This window comes from Phaethon aethereus, assembly GCF_964289735.1.
Source record: "Phaethon aethereus genome assembly, chromosome: Z".
NCBI lineage: Eukaryota > Metazoa > Chordata > Aves > Phaethontiformes > Phaethontidae > Phaethon > Phaethon aethereus.
This window is the reverse complement of record NC_138577.1, coordinates 30212453-30228653: the sequence shown is the minus strand read 5'-3', so window position 1 is coordinate 30228653 and position 16201 is coordinate 30212453. Positions and strand designations below refer to the sequence as shown.

At 38.3% G+C, this 16201-nt stretch overlaps 1 protein-coding gene across 1 annotated transcript in view; it reads left to right on the top strand.

The window, feature by feature from the left end:
* Nucleotides 1-16201, top strand: part of FCHO2 (FCH and mu domain containing endocytic adaptor 2) — a gene marked incomplete at its 3' end in the record, with an annotated part of 101242 nt that overhangs the window by 23727 nt on the left and 61314 nt on the right. The window contains exons 7-8 of the mRNA XM_082013285.1: nucleotides 1978-2076; nucleotides 3190-3286. Coding sequence (XP_081869411.1) covers nucleotides 1978-2076; nucleotides 3190-3286 — 196 coding nt within the window. The remainder of the gene's footprint in view (nucleotides 1-1977; nucleotides 2077-3189; nucleotides 3287-16201) is intronic.

Genomic DNA, 16201 nt, shown 5'->3' with positions numbered 1-16201 from the left:
AGAAAACATCATGTCTTTATTTGCCAGATTTTCCACCTTGCTAGAAGCTTTTTTCTAAAATCACATAGCACAGTCAATTATTGGAAAGGATCAAATAGCTGAAAGTACTAAATTATTCTTTAAAAGTCTTCTGTCTTATCTAGAACTGAGTAAAGTTGAGTTTGGATGATTTTGCTGTTGAGCAGTCTGCATATAAAAGTTCAAGAATGAGTAATAATTCATTTTTTAAAAAACATAAAACTTACAGGAAAGCATACATTTTTATAAAAAGGAGTAATGCTTACTTAAACTGTGTATAGTGAGTTGGACAGCTAAAGGTCCTGTCTCATGATTTTTCATTTGTATTGTAGCTTAAAACACTAAGAAGTAGCTTGCATTTGTTGGTTCATTAACATTACAGATTCGTTTCAGGTACATCTTTTTAAAATGGACTGATCTTTCAAAAGTGAAAGTAAACGATGTGGTTAATGATTATATCTGCAGTATGAATTATGTGGTTGTATTATAGTACCTAGCTTTATTCTTTGGTCAGCACCTTTCTGTGTTATGTACTGTACAAGGCCAAGATGGCTCCACTTCAAAGACTTTAAATCGTAAGGGTAAAACAATAAACAAGGAGACAGTTGGGGGATGGGGATGCCTTCCACTGACAGAAAAAAAATCTCTGAATGGCAAACTGTTTTGATATGCATTATAGAGAAGAGTTTAAAGAACACTGGTACCTCTATTTTGCAGTTTTATGGGGAGCTCAAAACAAACATGAAGGAAGCATCATTGGCATAACCTCAAAAGTTGACTGTGTTTAGATTAAGATTAGGTAGTGGAAACAGCTAGACACTGGAAGGACACGTTGTGTACATGTGTTGACAGCCCAATATAGTGACTAAGAGCAAATATCATAGAGATGGACCATAGATAGTTTTGAAAGAAACAATATAGTTCATATAATAAGGCAATCAGTAAAATAGGTAACATCATAGAGAGGGCTACAGAGGATGACCATATCCTCTGTAATTAAGAGGCTGCTGGAGGAAAAAAAAGAATTTTTAATCCGCTTGATTGGTGGCAAGAGGGGTGAGTAAGTATGGTAAAAGAAACATTGAGAGTTTAGCAGTTAGAGATATTTGACTTGTCTGTATGGAGTTGTGTTTGTGAATCAGAGTAGCAGGAGGTGTGAAATGTGGAGAGATGGTCTTTGTAGAACCCTGAACAAATTGGAGAGAGGAATAAGTGGTGCTTCAAAGTTTGAACACACTTGAAAGGGCAGTTACAGAAATAGGAAGAGAACTAGGAAAGAGCAGGAGTAAACAAAGATTTCAACACAATTATGGTTGACTGTTTGGGAGGATGAGGACATTTTTAGTTCTGAGTTTTGGCTAGGAAGGAAGGGGTCACTGAAGACATTGGAAGTGATTTTACAATGGCTGTCAGTATGGGTAAAATGGAACAAACTGTAAAGATTATATACTGTGAGTTTAAAGATCAAACAAATGAATCATATTTAGAGAAGCAAAAGATACAGATTTAACTAGAAAAAGAGAAAGTATGTATATCTTGTGAGCAGAAGGAGAGAGTTCCAAGAAGGAAGTGTAAAACAGAACCAGAAATAAGATTTCTGCGTTTAGATGGAAAACACGAGACTCTTCAGTAATGGAGAAAAGAGGGGTTTTTTTTAAAACACCCTCTAACCCTATTTACTTTTGGTCGAAATAGGTCAAATTTTTTTAAAAATCAAGATACATAAAAGTTTAAAGAGTAAGTAAAAAATTGGATAATGGTTCTAAAAGAATATATTATATTTTAAAGTACATTATTTCATAACTCTCCGAATTCCACATCTTCCATTCTTAAACATTGCAAATACCATAATCAAGATCTGAAATTTTTTTCCATTTAGTGTATTTAATTATTAAAATTTAAGGTTTAGTATTTCAAGAAATATTTTTATTATGAATAATTGCTTGTATTTGTTTTCAGAAATTTCAAGACATTGAAGAAACACATCTTCTTCGTATGAAAGAGATTATAGAATCATTGTCAAATACCATAAAAGAAATTCATTTACAAATAGGAGAGGTAACTTTTATATTTTCATTTGTTTGTTTGGATTATGCTATGTTTTTTTCCTAACTGTTAAATGAAACATTTCTTACTGTGTTTGTGGTAATTACAAGATCACATCTTTCAAATGATGGTAAGTTCAACATAAACTCAAATTTTTATGGCTTCCTGTTACATTTATAAGTTCAGTATTGCAAAATTTACAGAATAAGTCTGAATAAATTTTGTCTTAACAGAAAACAAAATATTTTGACAATTTGAAGAATTTTTAATGTATTTCACAGTTCTGTTCCCTAGATATTAAATTAGCACTCATTTCACACATAATGGGGATACTTGTACTTTTCTTTTAGTAAAACTTGCAATTATATCACTCTGAAAACTTTCCAAATTTTTTATACACTTCGGATTTTATGAGCAGAAGATCTTTCAGTAACAGAAGCTTTTGTAGTATATTTTCTTTAGATAGAAGTTGGTTTAATTAATAGTCCTTAGAAGTGGTCCTTAATTTTTAGATGTTTTGAAGTGTAGTTTTAGTTGTATACACTTAGAGTCACTGTTCCTCAGTTTTGAGGTTTTCTGCTAATGAATGATGATCACAAGGGTCATGTTACTTATTTCTAAAGCATATACATACTGTCTTGTTAGAAAAACTTATTAACAACATATGGTTGTTCCTTTGTCAGTCCAAAAACATTACAACAGTAATGCTTTTACTCAAGCAGGTGGGAGCTGTGATAATACAGTAGTAACAGTTCACACCCTTAACTGGTGCTGGCTTAAGAGACTGCTTGTCTTCCTGACATTGTAGTGGGACATGTTGCTGACGATTTCAGAAAATTATATATATGCAAGTCATTTATATGGAAGAAATAGAAGTAAATCATAGACCCATTATCAAGCTGTATTCATTCATCCCTAACTTGTATCTGTATTGTACACACACTTGCTAATACTAAAGCAGAGATGGGATTTCCTTGATAAAATGCCCATTGATTTCTGGGAGCCCTGTAATATATTTTAGAGGGAAGTATTTTGAACCTTAACTCTGGAGAAAACCGCTTTTTAAAGTTAATTACATGTTACTGGTTTTTCAATTCCTTTTGCATGTGGTGTGTTTTTTTGAAGGTGCACGAAGAGTTTATTAATAACATGACAAATACAACAGTTGAGAGTTTAATACAGAAATTTGCTGAGTCAAAAGGAACTGGCAAGGAAAGGCCTGGTAAGAGATTAAACATATCAGAGTAAGAAGTGTTTATTTTAAAACTGTAGATTTCTACTCCTAATAAAAGGTCAAGCCCCTATTTGTTAATGTGTTATATTTTTAATGTACTTACAGTTTCAAATCCTGAGGATTCATTAACTTTTATATTAAAAGATTCATAGAAATTGATAACACACAATTTATTATGTGCATGTAGCATGGCAATTTGTAGCTCTGAGTCCCTCTATGTAGACCTTCAAGGAAGATTTTTAAACTGTACTGTTCCTTGGTACATCAGTGAAATCTGTTAAGAAACTGAAGTTCCTTGCACAAACTATGTATTGTCTGCTATATGTTTCTGCATAAATAATATTTCAAAACTTTATTGAACTTACTGACTTATTCAGAACAAATGTCTATAAAGCTGCTTATTAAACTGCTGGAACAGTTGCATCAGATTCTTTGGTTAGCTTCAAAAATTATCCATTTTAATAGATTGTATGTAGATTGTTTCTTTACTAAGCAGCAAATTGAGTAGTACTTTCTGAAAGTACTGCTTGCTGCGTGTGGTATATAAGACTTTCCTGGACTGTCATGAAAGGACAATCTCACAGTACTGTGTATCTAGTATTATAGGAAAAATAAAGAGTTCCATTTAATATTTGGGCTTAATACACAGTTACTAGGTGTGTGAATACAGGAATTCAATAGTACTGTTTTCTATTTTCTTCAGCACTGGGAGTCCTGACTAGCATCTCTGTCTGCTAGTATAGAAGCACGAAGGGTTTTTTCAGAGCAAGAGTGTACATACCAGAGTAATATTGAGAAGTTATATTAAATTGTTAAATATGATTGCTAGGTATCTCACAGTGCCTCTATGAGGTGTTTTTAACATAACATTGTTTCATATTCTTTCTGTGATCCACTAATGCCAATATCCGAGTGGGCGGAGGTAAGATTGTACATGGAAAAATTTTTGAATGTTTCTTGTGTATTTTGCAATTTTTCAGTAAAGATTTAGAAAGAAAAAGTATGAACTTCAGGGGTTCAAGTTCAGTTAGTCTGAAATCAGGACAAAGACACGAGAAAATTCAGTGTTCATACTATATTGACTAGTTAATGCCAAGATGTCTAGGGATCTCCATCTTGCATTCAGGATTCTGACTCCCTATGTGGCGGAGACCCTTGCTAATGTTTTGTAGAGCACTGTGAAATTCAAGTTATCCATGCTATTACTGTGGGTTTTTTGCTAGACAACATAGTAATTGTAAGAAAAGTAACACCTCACCTTTTAAAACAGTGGGACAAGTTATACACACTCTGTACTTACCTGCTGCTTTACGGAGTTCTTCAAATCCCGTTTGTATTCCCTGGGGCCAAATAAAAGTTTCTGCTATAGAAACATAGAATCATCATTGAATAATTTTGGTTGGAAGGGACATTTAAAGGTCATCCAGTCCAACTACCCTGCAATGAGCAGGGACATCTTCCACTAGAACAAGTTGCTCAGAGCCCCATCCAACACAACCTTGGAGGCTTCTAGGGATAGGGGCATCTACCACCTCTCTGGCCAACATGCACACTTAGATAAAAACGCACGCTAACCTGCCTGCTGGCTCTCCAAATTAGTAACTTACATCATTACAACTGCCTTTTCCTTACAGGGTATGACTAGGTTGGGTCATTCTTCTCTGACTCCTCATTTTTATAAAGTCTTTGAAACCTCTACTTTTCTGTCAACTTGGGTTGAAAGTAGAAAAGTCTTGTGAAAGCTATATGGGAGTGTGGGGAAAAAAAGCAGCAGAACTGCATAAGCCTAGTCTATAAATATAAATAATTGTAACAGATGACTCTGCTGATTCCAAGGTGCATGATAGAAATGCACAGACACATTCAAACAGTTTTCTTCTTAAAGAAGAGTCAGCTAAGATTTTGGAACACTAGGCACTCTAAATTTGTTAAATTATAGCCCTCACCTTTAAAGACTGCTTCAAAGAATCATGTCTTTGTAACAGTCACACATTGTCCCTGTAGACTAAGAGGGGTACTGTTTCTTACTGAAGTTCTGAACTTAAACCCATGAAATTGTCAGAGGTTAAGATGTTTAATGGGACCCATTTCCTAAACAGAAAAGAAAAAGATAATGCATTTTATATTATCCAGAATTTTTCAGACAGAAAAATCTTTTTTCAGTTAGACAAAATCCTCTCCATGGTAATGTGTTCCTGCTTTGTAGAGCTTTGAAGGTCTTTTCCTATTTACTTATACAGAAGATTAATTTTATGGGGAAAGGAAGTGCTTATATGTGCTTAACCACCTCTGCACCCCAACTGCAAAATGGAAAGTATTAATCAGTGTATGACATGCACTGTATTACATGCGCCGTAAATAAGCAAAGAAAGTCAATGTGAAATTCTTCCTGGTGGGCTTTTTCTGCAGTTTATGGTATGAGATACTTCTCTCTGGGGGGAGAAAGTTGAAACCAGAGCAATAACATTGAGAGACATGTTATTAAGCATTACCTCACACTCTCCCTTCCCCATATTTATGCCCAAAGAGCTACCTGGAGCCCAAGACACTACAGGTTTGAGCCTGAAATACGTCTGAGCATTTGAAGACACAAAATATGCACACTATTATCCAGTATTATCCATAATAGAATCCAAGTAGGTGGTTGTGAAGAGGACAAATGCATGTGAGAAGACCCCGATATTCCACCCCTCTCTGTTCTTCCTGAACTGGGCTATCAAATATGATACAGAACTACACAATCCTCTGACGGACTGTATCAGCTATGGCAGTAAAAGAGAGAGAGGCACTATCTGAAACTAAATTCTCAAGGCTTAGGGAAGCCACCCTCATTGGGAAAAACTTCTTTGTTACATCTAGTCTGAATCCCTTGTAGTTTAAAACCGCTACCCCTTGTCTTATCACAACAGGCCCTGCTAAAAGGTCTGTCCCCATCTTTCCTGTAAGTCTCCTTTAAGCACTGGAAGGCTGCAATAAGGTCTCCCCAGAGCCTTCTCTTCTCCAAGCTGAACCACCCCAACTCCCTCAGCCTGTCCTCACAGGAGAGGTGTTCCATCCCTCTGATCATTTTTGTGGCCCTTCTCTGGACCCACTCCAACAAATGTCATGCAGAGCTGTTCAAAAGTTAGTATTAACCATTTTCAGTGTTTACTTCCATGTACTTTGATGCTTGCTGTTCAGTGTCCTAGAAAAGCATTTTTATAAATGCCATAAACTATTATGTTATCAAACAAACCCATGTTAAAAATAAATGCCACACCCAGCACTGTTTCAAGTCTTTCTCTCAAAGCGGAGTTCATTATGCAAGCACATAAAAAGCTAGTAGCTTTAATCAAAGCAAGCTTCAATACTCCGTGGCCCTTGTTTTGCCTCTCAATCTCTGGGAAAGGACTAACTTGTTTCTAAAATTTCCTAGGAGTAATACAGTTATTCTTAACCCTTTTTTTTCTGCTTTATCCTGTTCATCATGTACATTTCTTCATTAGATAGAGAAGACGTAGTTTAACACAACACACTAACTAACAACAGTATTAACATGGAGTGAGCACAACGGTGCATTTACAGCATTTGCACTAGCTATTTGCACCAGTTTCCCAGCTGTGGTGCAGCTCACTTTAATGCTCTTGCATTCACTTGGGAAAACACACGTAAGCAGTATGCTCCAAAGGCATTTAGGACTGAACTACCCACATAAGCAGTTGGAGAAGACTTGACAGCACGTCATAAATTCACACCAAACTTTGCACTAGCCGCCCCCTGCCCTCAGCAGACAGCCACATATTCTAATCAAATAATCTATGACTAACTGAGTTCACTGAATCTAAAATCAGTTGAATTAAAGCCTAGGTAAAATTTGTTTTTTGAATGTTTACTGATTTGAAGCTTCAATGCTTTATGATTCTGGTAACAGGCAATGCTGGCAGCGTTAATGAACTTGTAAGGAATCCAGATTGAACTGCCTTCCTTGCCATCCAAATAGTAAACATTATGGTTTAGCGACAGTTTTGCAGCCTGTGAAAAGTCCACATTGCTTTCAGCAGGAATGCCATACCTCAGTAAACCACTATATTTTAAGATTCCAAAATACAGTATGTGTTACCTCTCCAGAAACAGAGCTCCCAAACGTGTTCCCTCACAATAGACAAGGATCACCAGCAACATTGACAAAGACGCCAGGGTGTTTTTTTCTGATACGTGCTACCTTGTGAGGCAGTGGAGATCCTGACATTATAGCTGTCCTAAGTCACCGATAAATTTCTCAACTCCAGACTACTTGATAGCCTTCCCAGAAAGAATTTCAAAATTATTAAAAAAAATAATGCTGAATTAATGTCTCCGTTTGACATCCATGACCTTAAACTTTCCTGTCACTGGAATTACCAGGTGCCTTGAGACAACTTGGTCCTGCATGGGCAAATAGAGCAAAACAGCTTTCAGCAGCTCCAAAAAGCAACAGACCAAACATTTTGGGGTTTTTTTTGTTTTTTTTTTTAACCAGCACCACTGATCAACTACTGACCAAACTTGTCAGCTTCTGGGTTTGGTGGAGGGAGGAAACAGAGTAGGAATTTTACAACTGTCCTTTTCTGAACCTCATTATCTGTGAGAGCACCATTTGATTAAAAGGGCTTACACTATTATTCCTAATATCAAAAAAGGACAAGGGGAGAAAAATCAAATGCTTTACTATATGTGCAAGAGAAAGTGACGGCTCATCAATGTTGGATAAACAACATTGTAAAGTATTGCTGTTACCACTTAATCCACAGATTGCAAGCACTAATTTTACCAGTTTTAAAAAAATGCAAGCTACTTCTAGCCCCTCCATAAAATTCAGGGTTATGGGATGGATAATGAAAGGAGGCAAGAAGTACTTTTATGGGCTTGTGTTTTCCACAGCCCAAATTCTAGAAGCCTTTACTAGTACGCTTAGAAGACAACTTGCGCGTGACTATTCTTCTTTGCTAGATCTTCTCTGCCTTCTCTGTTTGCTGCAGTCGCAAATCATGTTTTGTCTTATTCAGATTGTGAAAGATGGATCAAGCTAGCACAAAACCAATGAACTTTTTAAAATTATAGTTAAAAGATGACCCAGCACCCCTCTTCACACAGCGTATGTAATAATTGCCATCTGCTTTACTGGAGGGCTAAAGAGACAGCAAAGATTATGCCTTTCCATTCTTGTATGTATCACGGTAAAAATGATGATTTCCTCTTACTACATTGTCAAGAAAATGCAAAAATAAGAGGAACAACTTAATAATTTGCCAACAGCTACTAACAATGACACCAGAACAAATTATTGAAAAGAAATAGTCTAGATTGGCTTTTGTTCCGGTTTGTTGGGTTTGTTTTTTTTTTTTGACAGTGCAGTACAGCTGAGTCTTTGCATTTGGCCTTCAAGGTACCTTCTGAGTCAACTGTGTAGTGGCAAAAAATAATGCAGGGACAAACACACATTGATACTGGGGATTGCCCCAACCCAGGTGCAGGACCCTGCACTTGACCTTGTTGAACCTCACGGAGTTCATGTGGGCCCATTCCTCGAGGTTGTCCAGGTCCCTCTGGATGGCATGTCCTCCCTCAGGCGTGTCAGCTGCACCACTCAGTTTGGTGTCATTAGCAAACTTTCTGAGGGTGCACTCGATCCCATTGTCTATGTCACTGATGAAGATATTAAAGAGTACTGGTCACAAAACAGATCCCTCAGGGACACCACTTGTCACTGACCTCCATCTGGACGTTAAGCTGTAGGAAATTTCTTTTTTTCAGCTCTGTATACTGTTCTAAGGAAAGGTAGTGTGTTTAGTGTGGAAACGTATGCACCTTGAATTTTCTTTTACAGTGTTAAATTATTTTATTGATATCAACTTTGTAAAGCAGTCACGGTACAGAGGGAAAGCACAGGCATATTTATCAGTAAAAGAATACAAATTCACAAGAAGCTGTGAAGTGTCAAAGACCAGATACACAGACTGCTAGTGATGTTAATTATGGTTACTGCTTCTATTGTATCCATTTTATTAGCTTACAAACATGCACCTTTTACACTTACAAAGATTTGGAAGGCAATGTGAGGTGTCTGCCTTCTAAGAATTAAATGGAAACATCCAATGTGGTAAGGACTGCTTTTTTGTGATTAAAAAAATACTTTTCTCCATTTAAGAATTTTTCTTAATAAAAAGGTATTTTAGCTCAGGAACAAATGTTGGAAGTCTTTCTGCATGTGATGTATTTATTAATTAGGCTTGGAGAGGAGGAGACAGCTCAGAAAAATCTAAATGTTCAGTGTAAAAAATGATACTGACTTGGTGTACAAAACAAATCTGGAAAAAATGTCTTAGGGATGTCACTTGTTGCTTAAGATTCCAGTCCTAAATCCAATTGAAAGAAATACTTAAAAATTCCCCAGGACTATGTAGGCCCTTTCCCTTCCATATTATTTGTGCTGGGGTTGGAGTAGCTGCAGTGCCTGTTGCGTTGTTGTCATATCCAGAGACCCTCTTTTCCCTTTAAGGTACTGAGTAGTGTTGAATAGGCTCAGTAGGCATAGGCCACCACATTGTAGTGATTTGTGTCTCCTTGGAACTGCCAGGGCGACTGCATACTTCCAAATATTCTACTAGTTTTTCAGAATTCTGGATTTGTTCAGAGGTAAACTTTCAAAACACTGGAGGTGCCCGCTGTCCTAGGCATTTGCCTATGCTATTCCACACATCCTGCCACTCATATCTATCCAGCCTCAGGGCAGACCTCTAGATGATATTTTTAAGTTGCTGGCTAACCTTAGACAAAACCTAAGAAGAGCCAACAGAAGTATTTTACCTACACAGGGATGTTAGGATACTGAAAAGTTACTGTAATGAGGGAAGAAACATCACGGTAGAAGGCAGTGAAGGTGCCATTCTGTATTTCCTCTGTAAAAAACCTCTCGGAGGAGGAAGTGTAACTGCTAATTGTCTCCATGAGATGGTACCTGAAATACAGTAACGGCTTTAGTACAAAGCTTGGATGCCACATGAAGCTCAAGGTCAGTGTCCTACAGCCAAATCTCCCAGGCAAGACATGATTAATCATTGCAGAGTACAGCAGCCTGCAAAAGCCAACACCAAACTTTAACATGTACAGCAAAGACAGGCGCATGATGCAAATCAAATAAATTAATATTGTGACCCACAGCTGTTGATAGATATAAATCCTTTAGTACGCTCTGATTGATCTGTTATTAGCTTGAACCCTTCATGCCCTATGTTGGGTGCCAAAAAAGACTGTTGTGGTTTAGTCCCAGCTGTAAACTAAGCACCACACAGCTGCTTGCTCACCCCCTCTTCCCCAGGTGGGACAGGGGAGAGAGTCAGGAAAAAAACTTAATGGGTTGAGACAAAAAAGGTTTAATAGGACACCAAAGACAGAGGAAATAATAATAGCAACAACAATTGTAATGATAATGCTGATAAAGGAATATTCAAAACCAAGTGATGCACCACGCAACAATTGCTCACCACCTGGTGATCGACAGCCCGTCCCCGAGCAGTGGCTCCTGCCCCCCGGCCAACTCCAGTTTATTGACTGAGCATGAGATTACATGGTGGGGAATATCCCTTTGGCCAGGCTGGGTCAGCTGTCCTGGCTGTGCCCCCTCCCAGCTTCTTGTCCACCTCCCTGCTGGCAGAGCACGGGGAGCTGAGAAATCATTGACTGAGTATAAGCACTACAGCTACTTGGCAACAACCAAAAACATCAGTGTGTTATCATTACTCTCATACTAACTCTAAAACACAATACTATACCAGCTATTAGGAGGAAAATTAACTCGATTCCAGGCAAAACCAGGACAGTGGGCTAGTACGCTAAATTAGGTGGTAGACCGCTTTCCAAAATACTGAATTTTGAGAACAAAATAAAATAGAAAGATAATGCATAGCAAAGTATTTTAGTTTATTTCAGTATCTTCTTGCTATAGTTGTAGTTCTTCATAGCACAATTTACTTGCTTTTATTTATATCTGTAAAATAAGAATAAACCTGAAATTAAGTACGGAGGAGGGTTGTTTTATTGAGTGGACTATAAACAATTTACAGTAAAGTTTAGAAAACTTTAGATACAGGCAATTATTTTCTTAAACTCTCACCTACATATATGAAATGTCTCTTTACATGGCCATGTCCTCTGTACCAGGTTATATGGGCTCCCTCTGGTGGCTAATTTCTGTCACCTGAAGTCATAATACACAGGGGCTTCTAGAGTTTAATACTTTTTCTAGTACAAATAACACTGCATTCAAGCAGTAATGCATTGTGAGTTTTTTTAACTTTATGGACTTCTTTACAATGGCTCTTTTTTAACTGCTACCTAAATAACTTACCTAGTCAGCTTTATCACCTACTTCTTACTGTATTTACTTTAGGTTTTTTTTATTTTACTTTGGTGTTTAGTTTACAATTTTTTAGTAATACAGTATTTGAAGAACTTGTATTCATTATTTGTTTTAGCACATCCATTCAGGGTAAAAAAAATAGCCACTTGCATTCATTATGCGGCTTTTAATTTTAAATGAAGAAAACATCACTTATTGTAAAGCATTGAAAAACAGAAAGAATGCTGGCAGGACCTGCAATAAGCAGTAGAGCTTCAGGTCAGAATTTAATGTGTTCTCTGAATTGTTTCTAACATCCAGAGGGACCTGGACAAGCTAGAGGAATGGGCCCGTGTGAACTTCATGAGGTTCAACAAGGCCAAGTGCAGGGTCCTGCACCTGGCTCAGGGAAGCCCCCGGAATCAATCCCTGGGGGATGAAGGGATTGAGAGCAGCCCTGCTGAGAAGGACTTGGGGGCACTGGTGGGTGAAAAGCTGGACATGAGCCAGCAATATGCACTTGGCAGTCCAGAAGGTCAGCCACATCCTGGGCTGCATCCAAAGCAGTGTGGTCAGCAGGTCAAGGGAGGTGACTCTGCCCCTCTACTTCGCTCTCATGAGACCCCACCTGGAGTCCTGCATCCAGCTCTGGAGCCCTCAGCACAGGAAAGGGTTGGGACAGGTCCAGAGGAGGGCCACCAAAATGATCAAAGGGATGGAACACCTCTCCTGTGAGGACACACTGAGAGAGTTGGGGTTGTTCAACCTGGAGAAGAGAAGCCTCTGGTGAGACCTTATTGCAGCCTATCAGTACGTAAAGGGGGAGTATAAGAAAGATGTGGACAGACTTTTTAGCAGGGCCTGTTGTGATAGGACCAGGGGTAATGGTTTTAAACTAAAAGAGGGCAGATTTAGACTAGACATAAGGAACAAATCTTTCACACTGAGGGTGGTGAAATACTGGCACAGGTTGCCCAGAGAAGTGGTAGATGCCCCATCCCTGGAACCATTCCAGATCAGGTTGGACAGGGCTCTGAGCAACCTGATCTAGTTGAAGATGTTCCTGCTCATTGCAGGGGGCTTGCACTAGATGACCTTTAAAGGTCCCTTCCAACCTAAAGTATTCTATTGGTTCTATGATACGTTGCTGCTGTTGGGTCTAATAGCAGGTTTGATACCATCGACTGGAAGATGCTTTTTTCAGTCACACAGTCCTGCAGTGTTCATGCAAACTTGTTGGCCACTTCTGATGAATCAGTTTTCTGTTTGTGGCAGGCTGTTCCTCCATTTTCCATGGCAGAAAATGTCTACTTTTCTTCCACCCAAAGTATTTATTAAATTGATAATGGAGATGTTGTATATTCCAAATTAATGACATATCAATGATTTCTAGCTTCTAATAATCTATTAAAAAAATGGTTTGGTCCAGTATAGAGAGTGGATGCCGAATGAAATAGAAACTGCTAGGAAGTACAAACTCATGTTCTTTTTAGATCTCATGTCTGAAATTGGCAGAATAAAATCTAGTGTGTTTGAAGAGGTTAGTGAATGCCTATACAGCTGTAGTTGATTATGACTGATTTTTAATTTTTAGCTGCTGAATTACTATGCCCTCTACTCACATGTGGAGAGCAACCTGTGTGTTTGACCCTGTATTAATTTTTGCCCACTACACAGTTGACTCAGAAGGTACCTTGAAGGCCAAATGCAAAGACTCAGCTGTACTGCACTGTCAAAAAAAAAAAAAAAAACCCAACAAACCGGAACAAAAGCCAATCTAGACTATTTCTTTTCAATAATTTGTTCTGGTGTCATTGTTAGTAGCTGTTGGCAAATTATTAAGTTGTTCCTCTTATTTTTGCATTTTCTTGACAATGTAGTAAGAGGAAATCATCATTTTTACCGTGATACATACAAGAATGGAAAGGCATAATCTTTGCTGTCTCTTTAGCCCTCCAGTAAAGCAGATGGCAATTATTACATACGCTGTGTGAAGAGGGGTGCTGGGTCATCTTTTAACTATAATTTTAAAAAGTTCATTGGTTTTGTGCTAGCTTGATCCATCTTTCACAATCTGAATAAGCCAAAACATGATTTGCGACTGCAGCAAACAGAGGTAGGCAGAGAAGATCTAGCAAAGAAGAATAGTCACGCGCAAGTTGTCTTCTAAGCGTACTAGTAAAGGCTTCTAGAATTTGGGCTGTGGAAAACACAAGCCCATAAAAGTACTTCTTGCCTCCTTTCATTATCCATCCCATAACCCTGAATTTTATGGAGGGGCTAGAAGTAGCTTGCATTTTTTTAAAACTGGTAAAATTAGTGCTTGCAATCTGTGGATTAAGTGGTAACAGCAATACTTTACAATGTTGTTTATCCAACATTGATGAGCCGTCACTTTCTCTTGCACATATAGTAAAGCATTTGATTTTTCTCCCCTTGTCCTTTTTTGATATTAGGAATAATAGTGTAAGCCCTTTTAATCAAATGGTGCTCTCACAGATAATGAGGTTCAGAAAAGGACAGTTGTAAAATTCCTACTCTGTTTCCTCCCTCCACCAAACCCAGAAGCTGACAAGTTTGGTCAGTAGTTGATCAGTGGTGCTGGTTAAAAAAAAAAACAAAAAAAACCCCAAAATGTTTGGTCTGTTGCTTTTTGGAGCTGCTGAAAGCTGTTTTGCTCTATTTGCCCATGCAGGACCAAGTTGTCTCAAGGCACCTGGTAATTCCAGTGACAGGAAAGTTTAAGGTCATGGATGTCAAACGGAGACATTAATTCAGCATTATTTTTTTTAATAATTTTGAAATTCTTTCTGGGAAGGCTATCAAGTAGTCTGGAGTTGAGAAATTTATCGGTGACTTAGGACAGCTATAATGTCAGGATCTCCACTGCCTCACAAGGTAGCACGTATCAGAAAAAAACACCCTGGCGTCTTTGTCAATGTTGCTGGTGATCCTTGTCTATTGTGAGGGAACACGTTTGGGAGCTCTGTTTCTGGAGAGGTAACACATACTGTATTTTGGAATCTTAAAATATAGTGGTTTACTGAGGTATGGCATTCCTGCTGAAAGCAATGTGGACTTTTCACAGGCTGCAAAACTGTCGCTAAACCATAATGTTTACTATTTGGATGGCAAGGAAGGCAGTTCAATCTGGATTCCTTACAAGTTCATTAACGCTGCCAGCATTGCCTGTTACCAGAATCATAAAGCATTGAAGCTTCAAATCAGTAAACATTCAAAAAACAAATTTTACCTAGGCTTTAATTCAACTGATTTTAGATTCAGTGAACTCAGTTAGTCATAGATTATTTGATTAGAATATGTGGCTGTCTGCTGAGGGCAGGGGGCGGCTAGTGCAAAGTTTGGTGTGAATTTATGACGTGCTGTCAAGTCTTCTCCAACTGCTTATGTGGGTAGTTCAGTCCTAAATGCCTTTGGAGCATACTGCTTACGTGTGTTTTCCCAAGTGAATGCAAGAGCATTAAAGTGAGCTGCACCACAGCTGGGAAACTGGTGCAAATAGCTAGTGCAAATGCTGTAAATGCACCGTTGTGCTCACTCCATGTTAATACTGTTGTTAGTTAGTGTGTTGTGTTAAACTACGTCTTCTCTATCTAATGAAGAAATGTACATGATGAACAGGATAAAGCAGAAAAAAAAGGGTTAAGAATAACTGTATTACTCCTAGGAAATTTTAGAAACAAGTTAGTCCTTTCCCAGAGATTGAGAGGCAAAACAAGGGCCACGGAGTATTGAAGCTTGCTTTGATTAAAGCTACTAGCTTTTTATGTGCTTGCATAATGAACTCCGCTTTGAGAGAAAGACTTGAAACAGTGCTGGGTGTGGCATTTATTTTTAACATGGGTTTGTTTGATAACATAATAGTTTATGGCATTTATAAAAATGCTTTTCTAGGACACTGAACAGCAAGCATCAAAGTACATGGAAGTAAACACTGAAAATGGTTAATACTAACTTTTGAACAGCTCTGCATGACATTTGTTGGAGTGGGTCCAGAGAAGGGCCACAAAAATGATCAGAGGGATGGAACACCTCTCCTGTGAGGACAGGCTGAGGGAGTTGGGGTGGTTCAGCTTGGAGAAGAGAAGGCTCTGGGGAGACCTTATTGCAGCCTTCCAGTGCTTAAAGGAGACTTACAGGAAAGATGGGGACAGACCTTTTAGCAGGGCCTGTTGTGATAAGACAAGGGGTAGCGGTTTTAAACTACAAGGGATTCAGACTAGATGTAACAAAGAAGTTTTTCCCAATGAGGGTGGCTTCCCTAAGCCTTGAGAATTTAGTTTCAGATAGTGCCTCTCTCTCTTTTACTGCCATAGCTGATACAGTCCGTCAGAGGATTGTGTAGTTCTGTATCATATTTGATAGCCCAGTTCAGGAAGAACAGAGAGGGGTGGAATATCGGGGTCTTCTCACATGCATTTGTCCTCTTCACAACCACCTACTTGGATTCTATTATGGATAATACTGGATAATAGTGTGCATATTTTGTGTCTTCAAATGCTCAGACGTATTTCAGGCTCAAACCT